Below are 27,142 nucleotides of genomic sequence, written 5' to 3'. Positions count from 1 at the left end.
GTTACTGAGGGCAACAGAATCGTTACTTAGGGCCACAGAAACGTTACTTAGGGCCACAGAATTGTTACTTAGGGACAGCCACAGAATTGTTACTGAGGGCCACAGAATCGTTACTTAGGGCCACAGAATTGTTACTCAGGGACAGACAGAATTGTTACTGAGGGATACAGAATTGTTACTGAGGGCAACAGAATCGTTACTTAGGGCCACAGAAACGTTACTTAGGGCCACAGAATTGTTACTTGGGGACAGCCACAGAATTGTTACTGAGGGCCACAGAATTGTTACTGAGGGCCACAGAATCGTTACTTAGGGCCACAGAATTGTTACTTAGGGACAGACACAGAATTGTTAGTGAGGGACACAGATTTGTTACTGAGGGCCACAGAATCGTTACTTAGGGCCACAGAAACGTTACTTAGGGCCACAGAATTGTTACTTAGGGACAGACACAGAATTGTTACTGAGGGACACAGAATTGATACTTAGGGCCACAGAAACGTTACTTAGGGCCACAGAATTGTTACTTAGGGACAGACACAGAATTGTTACTGAGGGCCACAGAATCGTTACTTAGGGCCACAGAAACGTTACTTAGGGCCACAGAATTGTTACTTAGGGACAGACACAGAATTATTATTGAGGGACACAGAATTGTTACTGAGGGCCACAGAAACGTTACTTAGGGCCACAGAATCGTTACTTAGGGCCACAGAATCGTTACTTAGGGCCACAGAAACGTTACTTAGGGATACAGAATTGTTACTGAGGGCCACAGAATTGTTACTTAGGGCCACAGAATTGTTACTTAGGGCCACAGAATTGTTACTTAGGGACACAGAATTGTTACTGAGGGACACAGAATTGTTACTGAGGGACACAGAATTGTTACTGAGGGCCACAGAACTGTTACTGAGGGCCACAGAACTGTTACTGAGGGCCACAGAACTGTTACTGAGGGCCACAGAACTGTTACTTAGGGCCACAGAACCGTTACTTAGGGCCACAGAACCGTTACTTAGGGCCACAGAACCGTTACTTAGGGCCACAGAAACGTTACTTAGGGCCACAGAATTGTTACTTAGGGACAGACACAGAATTGTTACTGAGGGACACAGAATTGTTACTGAGGGACACAGATTTGTTACTGAGGGACACAGAATTGTTACTGAGGGCCACAGAACCGTTACTTAGGGCCACAGAAACGTTACTTAGGGCCACAGAATCGTTACTTAGGGCCACAGAATTGTTACTTAGGGACAGACACAGAATTGTTACTGAGGGACACAGAATTGTTACTGAGGGACACAGATTTGTTACTGAGGGCCACAGAATCGTTACTTAGGGCCACAGAAACGTTACTTAGGGCCACAGAATTGTTACTTAGGGACACAGAATTGTTACTCAGGGACAGACACAGAATTGTTACTGAGGGACACAGAATTGTTACTGAGGGCCACAGAACTGTTACTGAGGGCCACAGAACTGTTACTGAGGGCCACAGAACTGTTACTTAGGGCCACAGAAACGTTACTTAGGGCTACAGAATCGTTACTTAGGGCCACAGAATCGTTACTTAGGGCCACAGAATCGTTACTTAGGGCCACAGAAACGTTACTTAGGGACACAGAATTGTTACTCAGGGACAGACACAGATTTGTTACTGAGGGACACAGAACCGTTACTTAGGGCCACAGAAACGTTACTTAGGGACACAGAATTGTTACTCAGGGACAGACACAGAATTGTTACTCAGGGACAGACACAGAATTGTTACTGAGGGACACAGAATTGTTACTGAGGGACACAGAATTGTTACTGAGGGACACAGAATTGTTACTCAGGGACAGACACAGAATTGTTACTCAGGGACAGACACAGAATTGTTACTGAGGGACACAGATTTGTTACTGAGGGCCACAGAACCGTTACTTAGGGCCACAGAACCGTTACTTAGGGCCACAGAAACGTTACTTAGGGACACAGAATTGTTACTCAGGGACAGACACAGAATTGTTACTCAGGGACACAGAATTGTTACTCAGGGACACAGAATTGTTACTGAGGGACACAGAATTGTTACTGAGGGACACAGAATTGTTACTGAGGGACACAGAATTGTTACTCAGGGACAGACACAGAATTGTTACTGAGGGACACAGATTTGTTACTGAGGGACACAGAACCGTTACTTAGGGCCACAGAACCGTTACTTAGGGCCACAGAAACGTTACTTAGGGACACAGAATTGTTACTCAGGGACAGACACAGAATTGTTACTCAGGGACACAGAATTGTTACTGAGGGACACAGAATTGTTACTGAGGGACACAGAATTGTTACTCAGGGACACAGAATTGTTACTGAGGGACACAGAATTGTTACTCAGGGACACAGAATTGTTACTCAGGGACACAGAATTGTTACTCAGGGACACAGAATTGTTACTCAGGGACACAGAATTGTTACTGAGGGACACAGAATTGTTACTGAGGGACACAGAATTGTTACTCAGGGACACAGAATTGTTACTGAGGGACAGACACAGAATTGTTACTGAGGGACACAGAATTGTTACTGAGGGACACAGAATTGTTACTGAGGGACACAGAATTGTTACTGAGGGACACAGAATTGTTACTGAGGGCCACAGAACTGTTACTTAGGGCCACAGAAACGTTACTCAGGGACACAGAATTGTTACTCAGGGACAGACACAGAATTGTTACTCAGGGACACATAATCGTTTAATTAAAGAGTATGTCAGACAACATGCAGAGGAGTGGCAGAGGAGGCAATGTTTTAGGAGCGAGCAGACGTGGCAGCAGAGGAAGGGGTCGAGGCAGCACTATTCGCAGCCAGAGGCCAGTGCTCCCGGTGTCATCCAGCGGTCGTGTCTCCACCGACAACCCTGCCGTCGTCGATTGGTTGGCTCGGTCGTCTTCCTCTTCCCAGGTCATCTCTGACACCTACAGCCAACGGTCGGTGGGTACGTCAGACAGAACCGTTAGTTGGCATGGCCCGGGACCAAGCCCACTGAAATCACGTGTCCTCTACCTGCCCCTGTCCTTTGGTGTTCCCTCACCAAGCGAAGTATCGCATGCTGTGGGCTCAGCCCCACTGTACAGTGAGGAAGAGCAAACAGAGGGCGGTCAGGAACGGGGGGAGACATCCGCCTCTTCAGCAGCCAGGCGAAGAAGTAGTGGCGAGGAGAGTGGCTCGGTAGCCGGTCTAGAGACAGGTCTGTCTCCTGACCCACACGCAGCCGAGGGGGCTAGTAGTGAGGCGGAGACCCTAATTGATGATGAGGAGGCTGATCGCACTTGGCAGCCTCGTCGTCATCAGGCTATTGCTTCCGCATCATCAGGAGAAGAGGGTGGCAGCTTGGCAGCGAGCAAAACAGTCGGTGGGTTGCCCAGGAGGCAGCAGGGTCGCAGCAGTGTCAGTGGAGGCAAACGGCCACGGAGTACAGCACCAGCTCCACTGCAGCCTACCACCACGGCCAGTAGTGGTGCCGGTGTGCACGGAGGAAGCAGCAGTCAGCCAGTGAGGAGTATCGGGGGCAAAGTTTCCTACTCGGCGGTGTGGCAATTTTTTGTCAAGCCGCCCAAGGAAGTAAACGTAGCCGTATGTCGACTATGTGGCCAGAAAGTCAAGCGTGGCCAGGGGGCCCATGTTGGGACTACAGCGTTGCGGCAGCATATGCAGCGTCGCCATTTGGTGGCCTGGGAAAACCGTGATAAAGATACGGCGGTTCTGCCCGCCCCAGCCCCCGCTCCATCACCAGCTCCGTTACTTGCTCCGTCACCCGACGTCAATCGCCCTCTATCAGCCAGTCAAGGCTCCAACACCTCTGCTGAGGGGAGTTGTTGCTCGTTGGCATCTTCCGCTCGTTCAGATGCTCCTTCTCCTGCTACTCCTGTTCACGGATTCCGTCAGCAGTCTTTCTTGGAATCCGTTTCCAAGAGACAACAGTTTGCGAGCACGCACCCGACGGTGCAAAAGCTGAACGTCCTCCTGTCCAAGTTGCTGGTGCTGCAGTCCCTCCCTTTCCAAGTGGTGGACTCAGCACCTTTCCGAGAAATGATGGCTTGTGCCGCGCCGCGGTGGAGAGTGCCAAGCCGGCATTTCTTCGCCAAAAAGGCAGTGCCAGCCCTGCATTCACATGTAGAAGAGATGGTGGGCCAGTCTTTAAGCATGTCGGTCTCTGCCAAAGTGCACGGCAGCGCCGATGTGTGGAGCTGTAACTACGGTCAGGGACAGTACATGTCATTTACGGCCCACTGGGTGAACGTGGTGCCGGCACAGCCGCACCAGCAACTTGGACAGGTCACGCCGCTTTTGCCTCCACGTTTGCACGTCCTTGGTCCACAAAACATGTCCGCCTCTACCACCTCTTCTTCCTTCGTGTCCTCAGCCGCCACCCCCGTGCCAAGTCCCATTACCCGACCGGCATATCACATGTGCAGGGCGCAACGGTGTCACGCTGTGCTGCACCTGGTATGCCTTGGCGAACGTAGTCACACAGGGGAGGAACTTCTCAGTGTAATGAACAGAGAAATCGACAGATGGCTGTCTCCGCGCAAACTCAAAATCGGAACCATGTTGACCGACAACGGAAAGAACATGGTGTCTGCTCTGCGTCAAGGAAGGTTGTGCCATGCGCCATGCATGGCTCACGTGTTCAATCTGGTTGTCAAGCGGTTCCTAAAATCCACCATCCCACTGCAAGACATCCTTAAAATGTCACGTAAACTTTGCATGCATTTCAGCCATTCCTACACCGCAAAGCACACCCTCCTTGAGCTGCAGCGGCAGAACGGAATTCCACAGCATCGCCTGATCTGCGACGTTGCAACAAGGTGGAATTCAACCCTACACATGTTAGACCGCCTTTACGAACAGCGAAAGGCCATCACCGATTTCCTGATGTTACAAGCGGATAAAGGTACTCCCCTGTGTAACTTCGATGTCAGCCATTGGCAGCTCATGCGTGACACCTGCCGCTTGCTCAGGCCCTTTGAGGAGGCCACGCTATTCGTGAGTCGCCAGGACTATGGGATGAACGACGTCATTCCTCTGTTGCACGTCCTGGAACAAATGCTGTTAACAATGGCTGGTCAGGGTGCGGTAGACGTGGCGCACAGATCTCAACGCCACATGACCCCTGTGGGGGCAGGACAGGAAGAAGAGGAGGAGGTAGAGGAGGACATTTGTGCTCAGGAATTATTGAGTGAAATGGGTGGTTTTTCCACTCAGCGGACAGGAGTGGAGGAGCAGGAGCATGTGGTAGAGGAGGAGGAGGAGGAGACAGAGGACCCAGACGCACCGTGGCAGTATGCTGTGGAGATGGAGGCAGGGAGTCCCTCGCATTCCTTGGCACAAATGGCCCATAGCATGCTCGGTTGCTTGCGTAGCGACAGCCGAATAATAACCATCAGACAGAGGGATGACTTTTGGCTGTCCACCTTGTTGGACCCTCGCTACCGGTCAAAAATGGTGGCCTTTTTCACACCTGTTGAGAGGGAGGCCAAAATAACTACTATAAAAACCACCTATGTAGTCAGTTGGTCTCTGCCTTTGTGCGCCAACGTCCATCCTCAGACACTCTGGGCCCTGTGCGCTCGCGTTCCGCTGCCATGGCAGCAGGGGAGGGGTGGGGTGGTAGGAGCAGTGGCAGCTCCACCAGCAGCAGCTGCCTCAGTCTGCAGTCGATGATGAGTAGCTTTCTTCACCAGTGCAGTGAGGAAACTAATAACCAGCCGCAGCAGCAGCAGCAGCAGCAGCAGCATCGGGTGGACCTGGAGCAGGACCTCAAACAACAGGCTTAGGCCTACTTGGACAGCACCCTGCCAACCGAGGTAGACAATCCCCTTGAATACTGGGCAACGAAACTTGACCTTTGGCCCCAACTAGCTGAATTTGCCCTTGAAAGGCTGTCATGCCCGGCCAGTAGCGTGGCATCGGAGCGCGTGTTTAGTGCGGCAGGAGGTATTGCAACTCCGCGGAGGACACGACTGTCCACCCAAAGTGTGGAGAGACTCACGTTTGTGAAAATGAATCAGGCGTGGATTAGTCTGGATTTCAAACCACCAGTTCCTGACACAACTGACTAAATCCGCCATGAATCATGCCCCAAACATGTGCCACTTTCAGGTCTCCTCACACTGCTGGTGTGTTCCATTTTTTGTCATAGGGTGCTGGCAGGTTACGGGCCTCCCATAGCTGCTGCCAGGCCCCTAATCTGCCATGGGCCCCTATACCACCTCCTCATGCTGCTGCCAAGTCCAGAGTCTCTCATGGGTCCCTGTACGGCCTCCCATTGCTGCTGTCTCCATCGCCACACTCTGCCATGTGCCACTTTCAGGTCTCCTCACACTGCTGGTGTGTTCCATTTTTTGTCATAGGGTGCTGGCAGATTACGGGCCTCCCATAGCTGCTGCCAGGCCCCTAATCTGCCATGGGCCCCCGTACCAACTCCTCATGCTGCTGCCAGGCCCGTAATCTGTCATGGGCCCCTGTTGTCGCTTGTTGGCATATTCCGCTCGTTCAGATGCTCCTTCTCCTGCTACTCCTCTTCACGGATTCCGTCAGCAGTCTTTCTTGGAATCCGTTTCCAAGAGACAACAGTTTGCGAGCACGCACCCGACGGTGCAGAAGCTGAACGTCCTCCTGTCCAAGTTGCTGCTGCCAGGCTCGTAATCTGTCATGCGCCCCTGTACCGCCTCCTCATGCTGCTGCCAGGTCCAGAGTGTGTCATGGGCCCCCGTACCGACTCCTCATGCTGCTGCCAGGCCCGTAATCTGTCATGGGCCCCTGTACCGCCTCCCCATGCTGCTGCCAGGTCCAGAGTGTGTCATGGGTCCCCGTACGGCCTCCCATTGCTGCTGCCAGGCCCGTAATCTGCCATGGGCCCCCGTACCAACTCCTCATGCTGCTGCCAGGCCCGTAATCTGTCATGGGCCCCTGTACCGCCTCCTCATGCTGCTGCCAGGTCCAGAGTGTGTCATGGGTCCCTGTACGGCCTCCCATTGCTGCTGTCTCCATCGCCACACTCTGCCATGTGCCACTTTCAGGTCTCCTCACACTGCTGGTGGTTTCCATTTTTGTCATAGGGTGCTGTATGGCCTCCCATTGCTGCTGCCTCCACCGCCACACTGTGGCTCCACACTCTGGTTTTGGCCCCGTGACTGCCCAAATGAGTGAAGTGTGCGGTGATTCTAAGATCGACGGCACTCATCTGCATGTCATACTGACTGTCAGTATTATTTCTCTTCCACAGCAGACTCCAAGGGCATTTAAATTAAAGGTACAGTGTTCTGCACTAATATAAAGTCTCTCCGAAGCCTAGAAACACCCTTTTATAAGTTAAATTCGCAGCGAATATATTCGACTCGAATCAAAATTTTTCCACGAATTCGCCGAATCAGTCGAATCGAATTTTTGAATACTTCGCTCATCTCTAGTGCTCACCTTTGCACATAGTGCATTGAGCTGAGTTAGCCATAGGGTACTATACAGGAACCCCTTTCGGTGTATGTCCATTGTGGAGGATGGAGCTAGGATGGGGCTGGCTTCTATCATCCTGCCCAGAGTGAGACATTTGCTGCAGTAAGTTGCACACTTGTCTAGCCCAGTGTGCTGGTGCTTCGTGGCAGTGTAGCTATAGCTGAGCTCAGGCTGACACTTTTAAATGATTTGATGTAGCTATGAAGTGGGAAGGGAGTGGCAGATTTTTTTGGTACCATTTTTGTCCTTTTCCGGTGCAAGTCTGTTGAACTGTACCTACATGATCTCAATTTCTGTAGCTCAATCACACATGCATGCACCATTTTGCATCAAAGATGGTTAATACCCCTTTGGGAACATTTTGCTCTGGACACGGCAGACCATCAGTGCAGGGGAAAGGGCCAGATGTCTATGCTAGCTCAGACTCCGCTAATGAATGATCGTCACTTTCCCTCAAGCTCCAAATCCAGATCTGGTCAGAAGACATGGACCTTCAAGACATCATAGTCTAGCACCAAGCCCCCTTACCAATGAAGCAGTGCCCCACTTGTCAGAGTGGGGGGACTTCTGTCAACCCTTTATCCCTCTAGTCCATTGAAATCTCAGGCATTTCTAGGGGCTACAAACTGAAATTTTAGACTCTGCCTTCTCCCTGCATTATACTCTTGAATTTTCCGTCCTTGGTGCAAAGATATCCGGATCTTCCTGCTCAGGGGGTCATTGCCTTAATACCAGTTTGCAAGCCAAATGGAGGCACTTGGCCTATTCTGGATCTGAAAACTTGTTTCTGCAAAAGTTATGAAGGGAAATGGCCAGATTGGTCATTGCATCCTTCCTTCCTGGGGACCTTCTGGACTCTGTGAACATTAGGGATGCTCACAGTCCCATCTTTGCTCCTCACCAGTGCTATATGCATTTTTGTTTTGGGTGCTCAACATTACCAATTAGTCCTGTCCACAGCACCCCTGGTCTCCACCAAGGCGCTTGCCCTAGCTCTGCTCTGTTCTCAGGGGATACATATTGTGAGATACCTGGATGATCTCCTGTAAAAAGATCAGTACATTGTAACCTTGTCATCCTTTATCCAGCAGACTCTGCCTTTCAAAGTCTTCACCAGAAACAATTTAGTGATTACAGTACCTGGGCCTGACATGGATGTGGCCCTGTCCAGGATCTTCCTGTCCCGGGACAAACTTCTGTCCCTTCTCCCTTGTGCCTGGACTCCCTGATCCCAAACTCTCCAACCTTGTGAGGGATGTTACTGTACAGAAATTCTACATCCATGGTGACTAGAAATGTGTTTGGTGGTAATTGTATATTGCTGCAAGATACAACTGATTTTCTGAACAAAATCAACAAACTAGCCGTATTTATGGCTAATGGTTTTAGCACTTGTTTTACAAGGCCTGAGATTTGTTCAGTAAGTGTGTTCATACCTGTTTTGATGGGTCTGCCTAGATTTCCTGGCTTGTGGATTTTGGGCAGCATGTAGAAGTCCTCAATTTCTGGATTACCTTTAATTGCACTGATAAGTTCTGAATGTAGGTGGGTTGGTAGAGTTTTAATGAGATCTTTTAATTGTTGAGTGAAATCATGGGTGAGGTCACAATCCCAATTATTTATAATAAATGGCATTTTTCAGTTGTCTCTGACCCTCTTGCATGTATGTATGTATGTATGTATGTATATGTGTCCATCATAACAACGGCACCCCTGTATCTGCTGATGTGTGTGTGTGTGTGTGTATGTGTATGTATGTGTGTGTGTGTGTGTGTGTGTGTGTGTGTATATATGTATGTGTGTGTGTGTGTGTGTGTATATATATATATATATATATATATATATATATATATATATATATATATATATATATATATATATATATATATATATATATATATATATATATATATATATATATATGTATGTATGTCCTTGTGGAGCTGTGAAGTTGCTATTCTTTCTCTTTTTGTCACATTCTATTGTCATGCAATTGCTATAATTTCTGTGAAAGTATTCCTTGAGCCTTAGTCTCCTGAAGTATTCCCCCATATCTGAGAATAACTGTAAATTATCCAGTGTGGTGGTTAGGCAGAATGTAAGGCCTTTAGATAGGACTGTTATGTCTGGTTTGGAAAGTTTGTGATCATCTGTTATATCCCCATTTTCAGTAAGGCCAGTGTGTTCATATGGGATACCTTGGGCTTATGGATTGGATTCTAGGTCACAGATAGAAGGAGGTGTAGATGTTGTGTTGGTTTTATGTTGTTTAGGTTGTATCCAGAATCTGCACTTTGTATAATTTCTGGAGATTTTTTTGCTTCTTATTCATACCATATTTGTTTTTCAGGCGCCTTTTGTATAGTTTCCATTTTTTTTTTTAAATTTTGTTAGTGTTGGTAGGGTCTAATCCTGTAAGGGTTTCAAAAGCTGACTGCGTTTGTTTCCTGGTTGTTATCCTTTTACCATACAGTTTGTGTATGAGGTTGTTCTGTAGTCTTTTACTAGTATGTTTGCAATGTCCTTCTGCGTACGGAGAGTTTGGTGTATTTGCACAAGGTTTTTGAATCCAGAGACCTTGTGATATGAGATTCCTCTTTTTGAATCTTGAGAGAAAGAAGATGTCACTGTTGACCTGTGTTTCCTTTGTCACCTCAACAATTGTTAAGACTAAAATTCTGTGTTGTATACTGTGCGATTAAGAAAATAGGATTTTTGACTTACCAATAAAAGACAGGCATCTCTCCCTTCTCTTCTTTCTTTTGATTGCCTTATTGTTTGCTACAAAACTGAGAATCGCTGGGAGTAGGATAGGTTAAATGGGGGTTGTCCAATCACACAAAGCTAGCTGTACTGTATATACCCCATGTTAGGACTAAGATTTAGCAGAAAAAGATTTTACTAGTAAGTCAAAAATCCTATTTTATTACACATTTGAACATCATAAACTGTATATTATAAATATAGTATATTATATATTGTATAATTAATATTACAAATATAACATCAGATATATATTTAACTATATCTTTATTGGGGTGACTACAGATCAGCTTTAATGCAGCATGCCAAGGCTGGAGGTGGATGGAGAGGCTAAAAGGCATAATTTGTCCACACTTTTCCTGTGCGCCAAGAACAGACAAGAGTAGGGAAAACTACCACCCTATTATGTTATGTGTGGTTGGATGTGTATGGACCCAAAGTGAATGTACTGTACACACTACAATATTTTCTCAACAAAATTCTACAGACTGTGAAAGATCAGCAACAATTATGAGCCATGTGGAGTGGTCTGGCAGGCAAAATGTCAGTATAGAACGTTTTATTATGCACTGGTATTGGTTGTTGATATTCAGTAACATGACAATCATTGTGTGCTGCCCTGAGCAGATTTACTACTCTATTAAACTCTACCTGACTAAATTCAGCAGTACATTTTAGTCGATTAAAATCATTTTATTCAACTAAAATCTAATGGGTTTAGTTAAATTATAATGCATTATTTAAGCATTTCTCTAGAATTTCCAAACTCATATACTCCTGGAGTAAAAAAAATCTAATAAAATGTTATTATTTATGGTATTAAGGTTTAAACAAACTACACAGATTTAGCTGTCATATGACATCTTTATAAGTAAAACATCCCTCCCTCACAGTTTCATTCCATTTTTGTTCGGTGACAAAAATTGGAATTGATTTTCGTCATAGTTTTCGCAATTGACGAAAATTCAAAAGTCATTTTTGTTTAGCTTTCATCACTGGAAACATGCCACTGACCAAAATGATGAAATTCTTTTCGGCGATGAAATTAACACTGTCAAAGCTCATTCACATATACTGAAAATGCAGGTATGCATGTAATTTAAAAAGTAGATTCAATTTATTGATATCATTTAATTACAGGAATGGGACAAGGAGTTCCAGTGGTTGGCTTGGTTGTAGAAGGAGGTCCCAATGTGATCCTTATGGTATGGGAATATGTTAGGAATACACCATCAGTTCCTGTAGTGGTATGTGAAGGAACAGGAAGGGCAGCTGACATTTTGGCCTTTACTCACAAGCATGCTGCTGATAGAGGGTAAGCTAATGTTGCAAATTATTTTTTTTTCTGAATATTTCTAGATTTGTCAGAGGAAATTTTAAAAAGATGTTATTATTAATGCTATACATTGTACTTCATTTCTTTTAAAGCTGGATTCTGCAGACATTACATTTTTTGTTTTGTTCTTTTGTGATGATCTTCCCATAATGCACTAGCTTTGTAAAGGTCCCAGTGGCCTGAAAATATTTCAGAAATCCCCACCAAAGTTCCTTACTTAGTGCAGAAAAGAAAGAAAGCTCCTGATTGGAGGAGAGATGCTCATGTAGCTTTAACAGGTCACATGACCTGGATCTTCTATTTTTTTTTCTTGGTGAGACTTTCATTTATTTCTATTGTGCTCTGTGAATTTCTAGCTTCTGAAGCCAGCAGAGCACAGTGCACATTTATAAAACACATTGCTACGCTGTATAAATGTGTTTATAAATGCTACAGGTAAAATCTACAAATATGTATTTTAAAAGTCAATGCAGGTAATATGGAGCAGCAAGGAACTAAAAAAGTGTGTCATATATAAGATTATTTTCTGGTAAATACTAACATAAAATGAGTGCTCAGTAAAAACTGTGAAAAGCTATAGTTTATATTTGAGATAAAGACCCAGCTGCTCCCCATATGTATTCTAATCTAACCATTTTAGATAAGGTTATAACTGAACAGTTGATTAGTTATTTATCTATGGTGCAGTATTATCATTTGATGCTGTTTATGATAATTATATAGCTCTGGGGTTAAGTTTTTGCTGGTATGTTGAACATGATTCCATGTGAATTGGTTTTGTTAGTAAATATATATTTTTTTATAGAATAAAGCTGCCTCCAAGGCCGAAAATTACACTAAAATATCAATATAGATTCATTTTATTTGCAGCAGCCTGCAGTAAATTAAATAAAGGCAGATATTCTTTTGGTCAACAAGTTTTGTAAATGATGCAAACTCATGGGAAACAAACCTTTACACACAGAATTAGATACAGTAGTACATTATTTTATATTTCATTCTGGTGTTAAACCAGGGTTTAAAACTAGAATAAGGATTGTTATTTTGAATATTTGCCATTTTGCCCTCTTTTTTGAAAATAAAGTTTCTTTAACTGGTTTGTCACCTTTGTTCCCTATGTGAATTGAGCCTATTGTATACGTTTCTTTTCAATATTAATATTAATATTATGGTTATTATATTACTAAATGTGGAGTGATCCATCCAAGAGCAGAATAATTTTTAATATTCTCCTTTAAAGCTGCTAAAAGTTTATAACTAGTTGCTACAAGTTGCTTCCTATTAGTGTACTATGTCACTATATAATAAGACCTGTGTTTCCATCTTTGTTTCACTCAGAGAAATCTCTCCACACCTAAAGGATGAAATCTTGCAGATGGTTCAGAAAACATTTAATCTTGGTCATAGGCAAGCTAATCATATTTTATCTATTCTGCTAGAGTGCATGGAGTGCCGGGATTCAGTAAGTCATATTGTCTTGCGTTTTTCTTTCTGCTAAATTTTAGTAATGTAAATTGACATGGGTTAGGTTATTTCCAAGAGTGGAATTACATTTTTTTTTTTATCAAACTCATATTTTCTTAGTTTGCTTATAAAACAGTATTTTGAAGATAGCTAGGGCAAGCCATGACTGGGTCTACAGTTAGAAAAATGTTCATGCATCTGCCTGTAGTTACCTAGAATTAATATCTAATGTTTCTTGTTCATACTAGCCAATCAAATATTTTATTCTGTTTTTTGTATATGCTAAAATACTCCTTTTATCATATGTGGTCATGTTGGGCACTCTTTAGGTTGTATAATTATAGATCTCCTCCCTCCTAGAGGGACAGCTCACCTCTTGGTGCTCCATTACTCCTTGCACAAATATACTGAATTGATTTTCTTTCTTGTCCTTTGGGGAATACAAGAAGTCATTATTGTCAGGTAAATGATTTCCTGCTGCCTTCTCCATTTATACAGGAGGATTGGACACTGGCAAGCAAAAAAATGTAGACAAGCCCAGGATAATCCCTCCTGCCAGCTTGCATCACATTTTTGCTAGTGTTCTAGGAGAATGGACATCTTTTCTTTAACTCTGCTGTGTAAAAGACTACCCTTTTTTACTAGCACCATTTTTTCTTGCTCTTCAACAGTTTTCTTTTTAATCAAGACTCTTCTTGACAGGGTTGACTGAGCTGGTCTTTCTGATTGCAGGTATCCAGGGTGACTGTCCTCAGTTTGGCTTTTGGAGCAGCAAAATGCTGTCCAGGTTCAGAGATGCTTGTATTTTCTCTAAACACACACTTTGTGGGTGGGCCAGTTGGGCCAAGCAAAGGGAGCTACCTCAGATACATAGGTCACTGGGTGCCTTTAAAATTCCCTACTGTATATCCAACATAGAATGGGTTAATGCTGTGGGACTAAGCACTAATGTCATGTACTGAGAGGCGCGTCTCTTTCCTGCCATACAGCATTGTTAAGGAAGCATCTCCCCACTGCTGCTCCTGCTGTTCAAAGGGCCAAATGGAACTTAAATTGTTGATCTGTTCCTACAGTGATCTTGGTCACCTTTTGGCCATCCAACCCTCTCTGGCATTTAGCTGTTTAGGATACTTACCTGAGGCCTTGCCCTCGCCACAGAGGCCTCGGGTGAGCTCTAGTGCCTTCTCCTGAAGATTTTGCATCTAATTGGTCCTCAACCTCTAAGCCATCAGCCACTAGGACTGTCTTGATTCTGAGTTGCTTCATCCTTTACCTGCTGAAGCTTGCTTCTGAATCATAGTCTTATGTCATTTTCCCAAAGTTAAAGAGACCATTTTGGCTCTAATTAATGTTATGTGCACCGCTCTGCTAGAAGATCTGGAACTAGAAGATCGGCTTATCTCTTTTGCCAGTGCTATCCCCAGTCTTGATTATTTTAGAGTCCTTAAAGGGGCTGTAAAGGTGCATTAAGGGAAAAACCTTTCAATAGTAGCTCCCCCCAGTCCCCATTTAAGGTGAATAGCTCTGCCCCAGGTTCACTATATGGACCACTTATGTTTTTTGTACAGGGAGATCATATCCCCCCTTAATCGCCTTTTAAATTCAGTTCAGCTAATATTTTCTGCCTTTAATCCATTTCTCTGTATTCTTCTCTGCACTTTGTCCAGTTCCCCAATATCTTTTTTGTAAACCGGTGCCCAAAACTGAACTACATAGTCCAGATGAAGCCTTACTAATAGTTTGTACAGGGGCAAATTGTCTCACCCTCTGGAGTTGATACCTCCAGTAAGTATTTGCTTGCTTTAGAAACTCCCCAGGCTGTACTCCTCCTAGAATGTATGATGCATGCATGCTTTTAGCCCCCAAGTGCATATCTTTACATTTATCAACATTAACCCCCCTGGCGGTATTCCAGAGTGTAACTTTCAGTACCAAAAGCGGTAACGTCGAGCTACACTCGGGATTATCCTGCAGCGTCGCTCAGGGATCCCTCTTGCACCTTGTACTGCGCTCCCACGATGTCCGCCCTGCAGCATCCCCGGCCATCTCTTCCGGCTGATGCCGGCATCTGTCTTCCAGGTTCCGGTCCCTGTGAGCGTCGGGATTTACGGGACATACGGGGGACGGAACCGGCGGGAAATGTAAAAATGTTAAAAAGTGACATTCACTAAATACACTAAAATCTCATAGTATAACATTACTGTATCAAACCATTTCACATACATTTTGTCCCTAGTGCTTTGTCCTGTGCCCTGCCTGCAGTTTTACTATTCTTTCTGCCTTAAAACTGAGAAATGTCCATGGCGTCCAAAAAGTGACCATTTAGGTCAAAAGCGGTTTTAGACCGGCTAGAGAACAACGATATTAAATTAGAACTACTTGCAGAAATGAGTGATAATGATTCGTGGGGAAATTCGTCATCAGACACTGAAAACGATTTTGCAACTAAGCTCCGTGATGTGCGAACTTGGCTCTATATTTCAAATTTTTATGATTTCGTGTTTAAAATTTTATCATACCCGGGATGTTTACTAGACTCTTGTTTGGACAGATTTCAGTGAGTTATTTCTAAAAATTACAGGCCTACAATAAAAAAATGACATATTTCCATGCAAAAAAATGGACCACTTTGAGCACAGAAATATTGACATAGTCAAACTGTTAGGGAGGTTAAACCTCATATTCCATATAATTGCCTAATCAAACAGTGCATTAAGGTCTGCTTGTAAGTTGGAGATGTCTTGTAAGTATGTTACTCCATTACATAGCTTGGTGTCACCTGCAAACACAGAAATGGTACTTTTAATCCCAGGCTGTATATAACTTATAGGTTAAAAAGTAAGGGTCCCAACACTGAACCATGGGATACATAATTTATTACCTTAGACCATTCAGGGTATGAATCAATAATCACTACTCTGTGAATGTGGTCTTTTTAGCCAGTTTTCTATCCAAGTACAAAATAACTGTACCATGGAAGATGCACTTGCTTTTAACCGCTTGCCGACCCGCCGCAGTGTTTTTACTGTGGCAGGGTGGCACCTGTACGCACAGCGCCGTCTTTTAACGACGCTGTGCAAAACAGGTAGGGGCAGCGCGAGGCGCGTGCCCGCCCTACCCGTCCCGCCGATCGTGGCAGCGGGTGTCCATCACCAGCTCCCGGTGAGTCATTTCCTGCCAGTTGCAGGAGATTACAAGTAATCACTGACAGCACGGCTGCAGTGTTTTCATTGCAGCTCTGCTATCTGTCAGCTCAGAGCACGCTGAACTTGAGAGAAGACTTTATCTCTCGGGATCAGCGTGTTCCTGTGAAGTACACCCCCCCGCCCCCTAATAAAACACTCCCCTCTCACAGTTAACCCTTTCTTTACCTAATAAAAGTTAACCACTTCCTCCCCAGTGCCATTAGTACAGTGTCTGTGTTTTTTTTTTTTTTTGCACTGATCACTGTATTGGTGTCACTGGGGACGTCAGTAACCCCAAGTCAGTTCCCCCCCAGTGTCAAAATGTCCGTCACAGTCCCGCCATAAGTCGCTGATCACTGTCATAAATCGCTGATCACCACCATAAGTCGCTGATAGCCGCCATTATTAGTATAATAAAAAAAAAATCCCAGTATCTTTCCCGCCATTTGTAGACGCTTCCATGTAAACCAATTAATTTACACGTATTGGGATTTTTTTTTAAGCAAAGACATGTCGCAGAATGCATTTTGGCAGAAATTTATGACTAAATTTGATTTTTACATTTTTTTTACTGGACATGTTTTATAGCAAACAGTCCAAAATATTGTTTTTTTTTTCTCAAAATTGTCAGTTTTTTTTTTTAATAGCACAAAAAATTTAAAACGCACAGGCGATCAAATACCACCGAAAGAAAGCTAAATTTGTGGGAAAAAAAGGATGTAAATTTCATTTATGTACCGCATGACCGTGCAATTGTCCGTTTAAACTAGCGCGAAGCTGTATAGCAAAGAAATGGCGTAAATTGCAGTATCTATACCATAGTTTGTAGACGCTATAACTTTTTCACACAAAGCAATCAATATACACTTATTGGGATTTTGTTTACCAAAAACATGTAGCAGAATACATTTTGGCCTAAATTTATAACTAACTTTTAGTTTTACTATATATTTTTTATAGCTGAAAGTAAAAAATATCGTTTTTCTTCAAAATTTTTGGTCTTTTGTTTATAGTGTGAAAAATAAAAAGCGCACAGGTGATCAAATTCCACTGAAAGAAAGCTCTATTTGTGTGAAAAAAGGACATGAATTTCGTTTGGGTGCAGCATTGCATGACCGCGCAATTATCAGTTGAATTAGTGCAGTGCCGAGTAGCAAAAAAAGGCCTTGTCAGGAAGGTAAATCCTCAGGAGGGCAAGTGGTTAAAGACCCAACTGATACATGGCTGGAAGCCCTCTCTAGAGCTCTGTTTTGCCTTAAGGTGCTGCTCTTTACCCCATCTTAGCAGTGATTATTCTTTGCCAAACTCTTGCTGACTGAAAGTCCCTTAAAGGGCTCTTACCATTGCAGGAGTTGAAACCTTGGTCATAAAACATTTTAAGTAAATGGGTATAGCTTTCCTGTGCAGTTGTGATGGGTTGATGGGTGTTTCCCATCTCATCTGTCACATATGTCTCCTGTCCCTACACATGTGGAGGACACTTAAAGTTAAAGTGCTGGACTGTAGAACCCACATCCTAAGAAAAGTCTCTCAATAATATGGCCTTCAAGGGACTGATCTGCTCTGGATACTATTAACACGTATGTTACTGGTGTAAGAGTAAACATTCTCCTAAGTGGAAGAAACCAAAAGAACAGACTGCAAAGTCTTCTCCCTTGCTACAAGTTAAGAAAAGTCCCTTTTATTTCTTCAGTCCCACACCATTCTTTTTCAGACCCTACAAGCTTTCCTCCCAGTTTACCTGCAAGGTCTGCAGACCAAAGTCCACCAAATCCTCAGACAAACCTTTATCAACATGAAGGTGCAACCCCACTTACCTGAGTGGGTGAGTGTTTGTTGACCTTTTGTGCAAACTGTGACAGCTTTAGACACCTGGGTGTAAAAGGTGGAGCTGTAGTTTCACTCCTTGCCCCCTTCTTGATTTTTCACCTCCAACCTTCCCGTGTCACTAGACAGATTTGCAGTTCTCCATTGAGCCCTCTTGGGTCTTTGGGATCAAGATATGATTACCTCAGTTCTTGGGGTAGAATTTTTTCAATGGTTTTACTCCAATCTGTTAGCTGTTCCACAGACAAAGGTGGCATCCTCCCCACCTTGGATTTAAAAGCACTGAATTGTGAACTCCATGTCTATATGGAATCCAACAGGTTTTTCATCATCTCCCTTCACCAGGGTGACACTTATAGCTTTGGTGGACAAAATATCATACCTACATGTCCCTATCTTTCCAGCACATCATTGTTTCCTAAGATTTGCTATGGGAACTGTACACTATCAGTTTGTGGCCCTGCCCTATAGCCTCTTTTCTGCACTTCCAGTGTTCACCAAGGTTTTGGCCCCAGCACTAGCCCCTCTTCACTCTGGAATATTCAAAAGTGTCACTGGGTTGCTTATAGTCCAGGAAATGTGAAACAATCTATTTTTTCTCTTTTTTTTTGTCTTGCAAATAGAGCAGACCCCACTGACACTCTTAGTGCATTTAGGCATCAGTTATTTCCTAAAACGGTCATGAAAAAAGACGTGGGTCTTGGAAAAAAAAAAAACCTTATTATTCAGATGTGTCTAGGGCAGCATGATGAGTATGTAACTTTAGCATAGAGTTATTGGTTTGCCCCCTCCGTAAATCTGAAACCTACTTTACCAATTCATAAGTATCATTTATATTTGCCTAAAGTTTAACTTTAAAAGTCTGAGTTTGTGGTATCAACATGAGATGCTTTTCCCCTCTTTTAGATTACTATATTTGATGCTGAGTCTGAGGAACAACAAGACATTGATGTGGCCATCCTGACAGCTCTTCTTAAAGGTAAGATACAACATTTCTGGGTGCATTGGAAAGAAATAGGTAAAAAGGAAATTTCTTCAGGACCAGTAAAGGCACAGGATGATTGCTGTTCTGCCCACCTCACAAAAATACATGCAACTATACAGTCTGCTTGGAAAAAGTTTCTGATATTTTACTAAAAAGCTGAACGTTGACCACTACTGTTAGGAAATGGGGAGGTGGAGTAAAGAAATTCCAGGAAGTAAAGAGAGAGAGTTTCCTCTGTTCTTACTGCAAATTGGCCACCTGGAGGAGAGGGATGAAGAAACTATTGTAAAGGTATTCCAGGAAGGTAAAGCCTGAAGTTAAAAGTAAATACTGGTTTTGTTATTGCCATGTAACAGCATTTCCAACTGTGCATTTACTTAAATTTGAATGATTGAGGTGAAGATCCAGTTTACATTTTTCCATTTTCCCTTACTTTCAGTTCCATTCAGAATGGTGACATGGAGAAATAGAGATGAAGAAAAAACAGGGGATGTTACACTCTCCCGAACTATCAAAAATAAAATGTTTTGGCTTTACCTACAATTTAAGCTAGTTGAGCTTGGTGACTTTGCCAGGATAATGGGGCTATATGGGCTGATCAAAAGACCAGGATTGGTAGTATAGCTGCATATGACTTGATCTTGGGTGGGTAAAGTAAACTGCTGGCTGTTTTTGCATTATTTTTTACATTTCATACCAAAGTACCCATGCCTCTGTAAAACATAAGAAAATATTATGTTAGTTATTTGTACTGTAAACTTTCTTTATGTATAAATGTGTTGAGAACTGTGCAGTCACAAAGTTTGTGGTCATTGGAAAATCATAATAGCTAAACACCACACAAACAGTTAATTACACAGTAGAAATATATACATGTTAAAGTGCATGTAACCCAAGAACAAAAACAGAAAGTATGGTCAAAGCTCTTTGGGCCATACTTCTCCTGTGGGTCACAGGAGTGCATTTATTTCTGCACTCCTTTGACCCAGATTCAGCTGACAGCAGGCTAAAGTCTGCTGTTGGCTGATGTCACAGAGCCAGTCCATGATCTTCAGAGATTCCGACAATAATGTTGGGATCCACACAGATTCCTGACCAGCAGCTGGCTCAACCTCTCTTGGCTTACACGGAGAGCCTGAGCCACCTGATCCCATCCCCTCCCTAACGCAGCACTCCAGTGATTTCTGGAGGCACAAAGCATGGAGTGGTGACTGAAAGTCATCGCTCTGTGCTCAAAGCAGACCTGAGAACAGAGCCATCAGTGGTGTTTTATCACTCAGTTCTCGGTATCAAGTCGGTGGGGGACAGCTACAGCATCGGATCAATGCTGCAGCCATCTAGGTGAGTATGTATGTTTTTTTTCTTTTTCTGCACTGCTCTTTTAATATACTGCAGCTTAGAGCTGAACTCCAGGTATAGATTTTATAGCATACTTACACTGACCAAGCCTATACCAGTGTAAGAATGCACATGCCATATCTGTGGGACGCCTGTGAAGCTGCAAATCACTGTAGTATTCGCTGCTACTGCAGTGATTGCAGCTATCTTCCAAGTCCATTCCAAGTCCAACTGCATTTTTCTTAATAAATGCAAAGTGTTCTCTGATTGGATGGGGTAGAGAGGGATGGTAGTGATATCACAATCTCAGTTCTGTAAATGGCATCCATCCTGAGTGAGCAGCTGCCCTGCTACACAGGAAACATGGGATCCAGGGGATAGTGGCGATTTTTGTAGTAGCGGAGACTTCTATCACTATTTCCAGCTTCCCCAGGGATCCCACAGATATGGCATATGTATACTCAAAAAAAAAAAAAAAAAGTCAGCACAAGTGACAATACTTGTGATTTGATACCATGTGTCACTTGTGCTGCTGTCTCTGCCTTCTCCAATCCCACCATCGTAATCTTCAAGCACAGCTGTGACAGGCACCCATCAAGATTGCCAACTGTACCTGCCCTTTTTGCCCACCTCCTCCTTTCATAGAAGCTGTACTATAGCTTCTTAGCTTCTATGAATGAAACATTATCTATTAATGGAATTGAGAGGGTAGAGCATTCATTTATCTTCCTGTCCTCCATTCATAGATCCTGTTTCATTCGTAGAAGCTATTGTACAGCTTCTATGAATGCAGGAGGTGGGTGGAAAGGGCAGGCATAGTCAAGCACTCATGATGAGTGCCTGTCACAGCTGCTTTGGCTCCATTAATCCCCCCCAACAGGAAGATTACGACATGGAGGTGGGGGGAAATTGGAAGAGGAGGATTTCTACTAAAGCAACACAAGTGACACATGACATCAATCATAATTAATATAAATTGTGCAATTTTTTTCAAGTAAGCTTTAAAGTGTTTCTAAATCCACAACAGTAAAATCAGTTTGTATATGAAGTAAAGCATGCTTGTTATACTCATGCACTCACTGAAGGGATAAATCATCCATATTGTGTAAAAATCCTGTCTTCTCAGATCCTCCCATTCTTCTACTGTCCCCAATCCATCTGCTGATAGTACAGAGCTCTGGGAGTCACTCTGCACATGCCCAGTTTAGTGTGTATTTCTAGAGAGTTTTTTTTTTTCTTTGGGAGGGTGCATCTGATTAGCACAGGGCCAATCAGCACTGTCCAGACAGAGGATCAGGGGTTATGCAGCCTCATAGGATAGTCAGAGGACAATGAAAACTCATCCTACAAGAATAACCAGTGTTCAGCTGATAGAAGTCACAAGACTGCTATATACTGCCGATGACAAAAGGTATTTAGCAGTTTATATTTATTAAAATAATTGCATTTCCATGCTGTGTGTACTGTGGGAGAGTAGATATAGTGAATGCTGGGTATAAAGCGTATGATGGGTTTAGTAACACCTTAAGGTTAAAAATGCCTAGCATTTAGTACCTTTTTAGGATTAAATTAACAGCACTACTATAATTTAAGTTTTTGTTATACAGTTAGATTCTGTGATGTTATTTTATAAATTATAAAAATGTTACTTTTCAAGTGACGATGATTTTTGTTTTTGTAGGAACCAATATGTCTGTTGCAGACCAACTAAGCTTGGCACTGACTTGGAACAGGGTGGACATTGCTAAAAAACACATACTAGTGTATGGACAGCACTGGAAAGTTTGTATTATTGATCTTAGTATTGTTACTAGTATTCTGTAGTTATAGAACGCAGCTATATGTAAAATCTCCCTCATAGATTACTTAGTTGTGGTGGGCTACAGAGCCTTAGTGCCATTTACATTTTGGCTTCTGAAGCCTAATAAGATCTTATATGTGGACATATGAAGGAAAATAGGTGTTGCTGGCAGTAGCAATACCATTCTCCCTTATCTATTTCCAATGGAAGCACAAACGGGAATATCAGGTTGCTTTTGTTTCTTCCAACACATTTGTGCATAGGATGCTGAATGCTGATTGCCTTTCTTTCACTTTTAAAGTTTCTTTTTGCTTTTCTTAATCTGGTTTCAACCTGTTGTGCTGTACACCTGACCAGAACTGTGTGAACTCCTATTTTCCACTTGGATGAACAGCCCCTGAATTGCTGATTCCAGATGCCTAGAGGAATAGAAAACTTTATAGTTTCCCTTTAAAAACACATTATTTGTGGGAACAGTACTTTCTAATCAGTGTCAGGATCATATCCCCAGGTACCTGAGCTAATTACATTTTTCACTGATGCTTGTCCACTTAGCAGTTACTTTAGCTGTAGTCTCCTATCAGTAAAATTCTACTGTTTCCTGTAACTACTTTAAGAGTGTGTGTAACTATATACAGTATAACTATATATGAAGGTAGTACACATAAAGATGAATGTTGCTTTGTAGCTTTGCTTCAAAAGAGAATACGAAATAGCATTTAAAATGCTGTTTAGAGGGTCACTCCATCCGTTGCTCATATTATAGTTTTAATTATCCTCCGGCTTTTCATATCTTTTTTTTTTTTGGGAACCCATCCCATCATGGGATGCCTCTGCTTTTGTTTAGGCAGAAAGTCTCAGCCTTCCAGTCTCTTAATGTTATGCCCAAAGGATCTTTTCATACAAAACTGATATTTCAGTAGTCTGATTGCAAACCCTCTTTTTGTTTTTACATTTATGAGACCAATAAACTGGTGTAATAAAAATGTTGATCCATTTAATATGCTTTAAGACTATACTTATTTTCAGAATAGCTTCTTATACATTTAGGCTGAAGCTTCAATTACCTATTCCAACCAGTACAGTTTTTATACATGGAGTTGTTATTTACAAGTTGTTCTTATTAGCTATATGAAAAATGTTATATATCATATATACAGTACATAGAGCGTCAAGTGAGCAGTAGAATTCTGTTAAAGGCTAGTAACAGTGAAACCAGACTTACAAAATCTTTACAAGATTTTACATTTTTGACACTGATTTCTCTTGAAAGGTGGGCTCTTTGGAACAAGCAATGCAAGATGCTCTGGTAATGGATCGCGTTGACTTTGTGAAATTATTAATTGAATATGGCGTGAATATGCATCGCTTTCTGACAATAAGCAGATTGGAAGAGCTATATAATACTGTACGTGTCTGTATTAAATTGCTATAGTACAACCTAAATGTCTGTACTTTGCTCAGTTCAGCCTTTGTCCTAATGTTTGATGTTTTCCAGTGAACTGTCTTAGTTATCTGAAAAGAATACAATGTCTTTCTCATCCCTTGAGGGACGCAGGGAGTCTTTCACTTTTCGGTTATACTGCCACCTTTAGGAGGATTGGTCACTATCAAAAAAAAAAAAAAAAAAAGGCTGTCGGCTAGCCCATGATAACCCCTCCTACATACTTCTGTGTTTTGCTGGTGTAGGAGGATGGATGTTTTTTCTTTAGCTCTGCTATGAAAAGTCTGACCAAAAGAGCTGGTATCTATGATTGCAGCTATCTGGTATGGTCTGTCTTCAGTCAGCTTAAATTGCTATGACCAGACCCTGCTGGAATGGACATTGTGAGGCTAACCTGGAGGAGATCTAAACCCAGGCTAACCTGGAAGAGATCTTCACACACTCGCTTTTCAGACCTCATTCTGGTAAAAAGTTAGCCACAAAGAGCTTTCCAGGTTCAGAGCCATTAGCATTGCCTCAGCACTTGCCCTGCATCTGATGACTTTAGTCAGTAGGTAGGCCATTCAGCCTGAAAACTGGGGGCTACCTCATGCATTTGGACCCCCAAACCCTGACGGATCTTTTTTCCATTTGGAATGCAGTTTAAGTTGTGATCTTTTTATGGTCTTATACAGAGACAAGATAGTATTGAGGCCCAGAACTCACTTCTTACCTAAAATGATTTCAGCTTATCACGTCAGCCAGGATATTGTTCTTCTATTCCTCTGTCCAGCTCCAGTACACTAGAAGGAGATCTTCCTCCATTTCCTGGATGTAGTTTGTGCTGTGTGCATTTACCTTGCAGCCATTACTTCCTTCAGAAAGACTGACTCTTTCTCATTCCTGAGGGGCCCTGTAAAGGGGACCAGTTTTTAATTCCACAATTTATCAGTGACTCAGGCAGATCATTATCCAAACTTATGGTCTTAAGAATTGAGTACAACCTTTCCTTGTCAAAGCACACTCCACTAGATCTGTGAGTGCTTCTTGAGCTTTTTCTGCTCAAGCGTCAATTTCTCAGATTTGTATGAATGCTACCTGGTCTTCTGCTCAAACATTATTTAAGTTTTGCCAATTGACTGTTCATGTCTCATACCAGCTGTAGGAGTAAGGTTCTTCAGGCAACCTTTTGAGCTACAGGCAGTACTTTCTGCTGTTTTTTTTTTATGGGCCTGTTTCAGTTGGATTTCTTTTGGACTTGCTGTAAAATGTTCTTGGATTCCATTAAGTAATTCAGGTTCCACCCATATGTATCTAATGTTCTTAGTACTGCTTTGCCACAAAACTGAGGCTGGGAGTAGGAGGGGTTATACAAATTTTTTTATTTTTTTTTGCCAGTGGCCAATCCAGTTGTAGACAGAAGTCAGTTTGTACATTATAACTGACAGTATTAGAATTTCAGTGTCCCTCAAACTCCAAGAAAAGGATTTTACAATATTATTATTATTATACAGTATTTATAAAGCGCCAATAGTTCGCTCAGCGCTGTACATTACAAAGGGGGACAGAACATGTGACAGAACAATACCAATACAATGCAGAACATGAGGGGATCGAGGGCCCTGCTCTTTGGAGCTTACAATCTAGGATACAGAAATCCTGTTTTTTTTTTATACTCACCGTAAAATCCTTTTGTTGAAGGGACACAGATCCTACCCCTCTGTGTTTATGATCATGTTTTACATAATGCTTGTTACAAAAGTGAGACATGCTGGTAGCAGAAGGAGTTATCCTGGGCTGGCCTACCATTTTTTGTTTGCCAGTGACCAAATCTCCTGTAGGAGTCAGTATAACCAAAGATGAAAGACTGTTCCTTAATAGAGTCCAAGCAAAGGATTTTACAGTGAGTACAAAATCCTACAAATTTTTAAGTGCTCAAATACGTTTATCCTGTAACATTGTTCTGCCACTGTCCCCTTTGAACAAGTAATGAACTTCATTTGATTACTTCATATTCATGTAACAGGAGAAAAATGTTTGTTTTATATTCATGTTTTACTGTATATAGACATCTCGCATAAACATGCTGTCGGTTTTCTTAGCTAGATTGTCCAGTATAAACTCAGAGATATTACTGTACTTACAATGCATGTTTTATATGTCATCAGACCTAAACTAGACATTCAGATACAGTGGGATATTGCACAGTACTAGATTTCAGGAGTAGTCAATTTGAAATCTACTACTGCAGCTGCATTCAATAAAGCACTGATAGACAGGGTCCTCAGTACTACTAAATTGCTAGTTGATTGTGTAGTACATTGTGTATTCACGTGATCCTGCAGCTCTGTGTAAGGGAACACTCAAGAGCTGCTGTGAATTCCTGAAGCCACGGTATCACCCATAAGATCCTATGGGCCAGACATTGTCAGTGCTCCCTCTTCCCTGCAGCAGATGCTCATTGAGACAGGGGAGCCGACTGCATTACTAGATGGGAGAGAATTATTATTATTATACAGGATCAGGGGCGGACTGACAACTCATGGGGCCCCCGGGCAATAGGGGCTCATGGGGCCCCTATTTCCTCGCCCACACCCAAAAAAGCCTATGAAAAAGCCAATTAAAGGTACCAGGGGCATCTCATGGGGCCCCTTACTGACTCCGGGCCCTCGGGCAGTGCCCGAGTGCTCGCATGGTCAGTCCGCCCCTGTACAGGATTTATATAGTGCCAACAGTTTGCGCAGCACTTTACAAAATGAAGGTAGACATTACAGTTACAATACAATTTGGTGCAAGAGGAAACAGAGGGCACTGCTCATTAGAACTTACAATCTAGGAGGAAGGGTTGAGTGATACAAAAGATAATAGCTGTGTGGGGATGAGCTGATGAAGGAAATAAAAGGTAGTTTAATAGTTAGAAACAGGTTAAGCTTCTTTAAAGAGAGAGGTTTTCAGAGATCGTCTAAAGGTGGATAGATTAGGAGATAGCTGGACAGATTGGGGTAGGGAGTTCCATAGGATGGGAGAAGCTCCCTGGGAAGTCCTGGAAGCGAGCATTGGAGGAGTTGACATGGGAACTAGAGAGCAGAAGGTCTTGGGGTATCGAAGAGAGCGGTTTGGTTGATATTTTGAGACCAGGTTGGTGATGTAGCTGGGTGCAGAGTTGTGGATGGCTTTGTAAGTTGTTAGTATTTTGAATTTTATTCATTGGCCAAGTGGAAGCCAGTGGAGGGACTGGCAGAGAGGGGTAGCAGACACTGAACGGTAGGTAAGGTGGATGAGCCTGGCAGCAGTATTCATGATGGACTGGAGGGAGGATAGCCTATGTAAAGGTATGCCAATGAGGAGGGAGTTGCAGTAGTCAAGGCGAGATATAACCAGGGAGTGAATTATGAGCTTTGTGGTATCATTGGTTAAAAAGGGGCATATTCTGGAGATGTTGCGGAGGTTGAGGCAGCATGATTTGGACAGGGATTGGATATGGGCCTGAAAAGATAGTTCAGAATCCAGT

General features: G+C 42.9%; 1 protein-coding gene across 2 annotated transcripts in view; it reads left to right on the top strand.

The window, feature by feature from the left end:
• The window catches only part of TRPM6 (transient receptor potential cation channel subfamily M member 6), a 178,839-nt gene that overhangs the window by 6,030 nt on the left and 145,667 nt on the right, over positions 1–27,142 (top strand). For both annotated transcript variants that reach the window (XM_089691080.1, XM_089691079.1), the window contains exons 4-8: positions 11,413–11,587; positions 12,947–13,070; positions 18,991–19,063; positions 22,089–22,189; positions 23,482–23,616. In XM_089691080.1, the coding sequence (XP_089547206.1) occupies positions 11,413–11,587; positions 12,947–13,070; positions 18,991–19,063; positions 22,089–22,189; positions 23,482–23,616 (608 nt within the window). The remainder of the gene's footprint in view (positions 1–11,412; positions 11,588–12,946; positions 13,071–18,990; positions 19,064–22,088; positions 22,190–23,481; positions 23,617–27,142) is intronic.

Source organism: Staurois parvus, unplaced genomic scaffold (assembly GCF_062004578.1).
Source record: "Staurois parvus isolate SC_StPar_1 unplaced genomic scaffold, SC_StPar_1.0 ptg000549l, whole genome shotgun sequence".
In the NCBI taxonomy this organism is placed as follows: domain Eukaryota; kingdom Metazoa; phylum Chordata; class Amphibia; order Anura; family Ranidae; genus Staurois; species Staurois parvus.
This window is presented reverse-complemented; position numbering and strand designations above follow the sequence as displayed.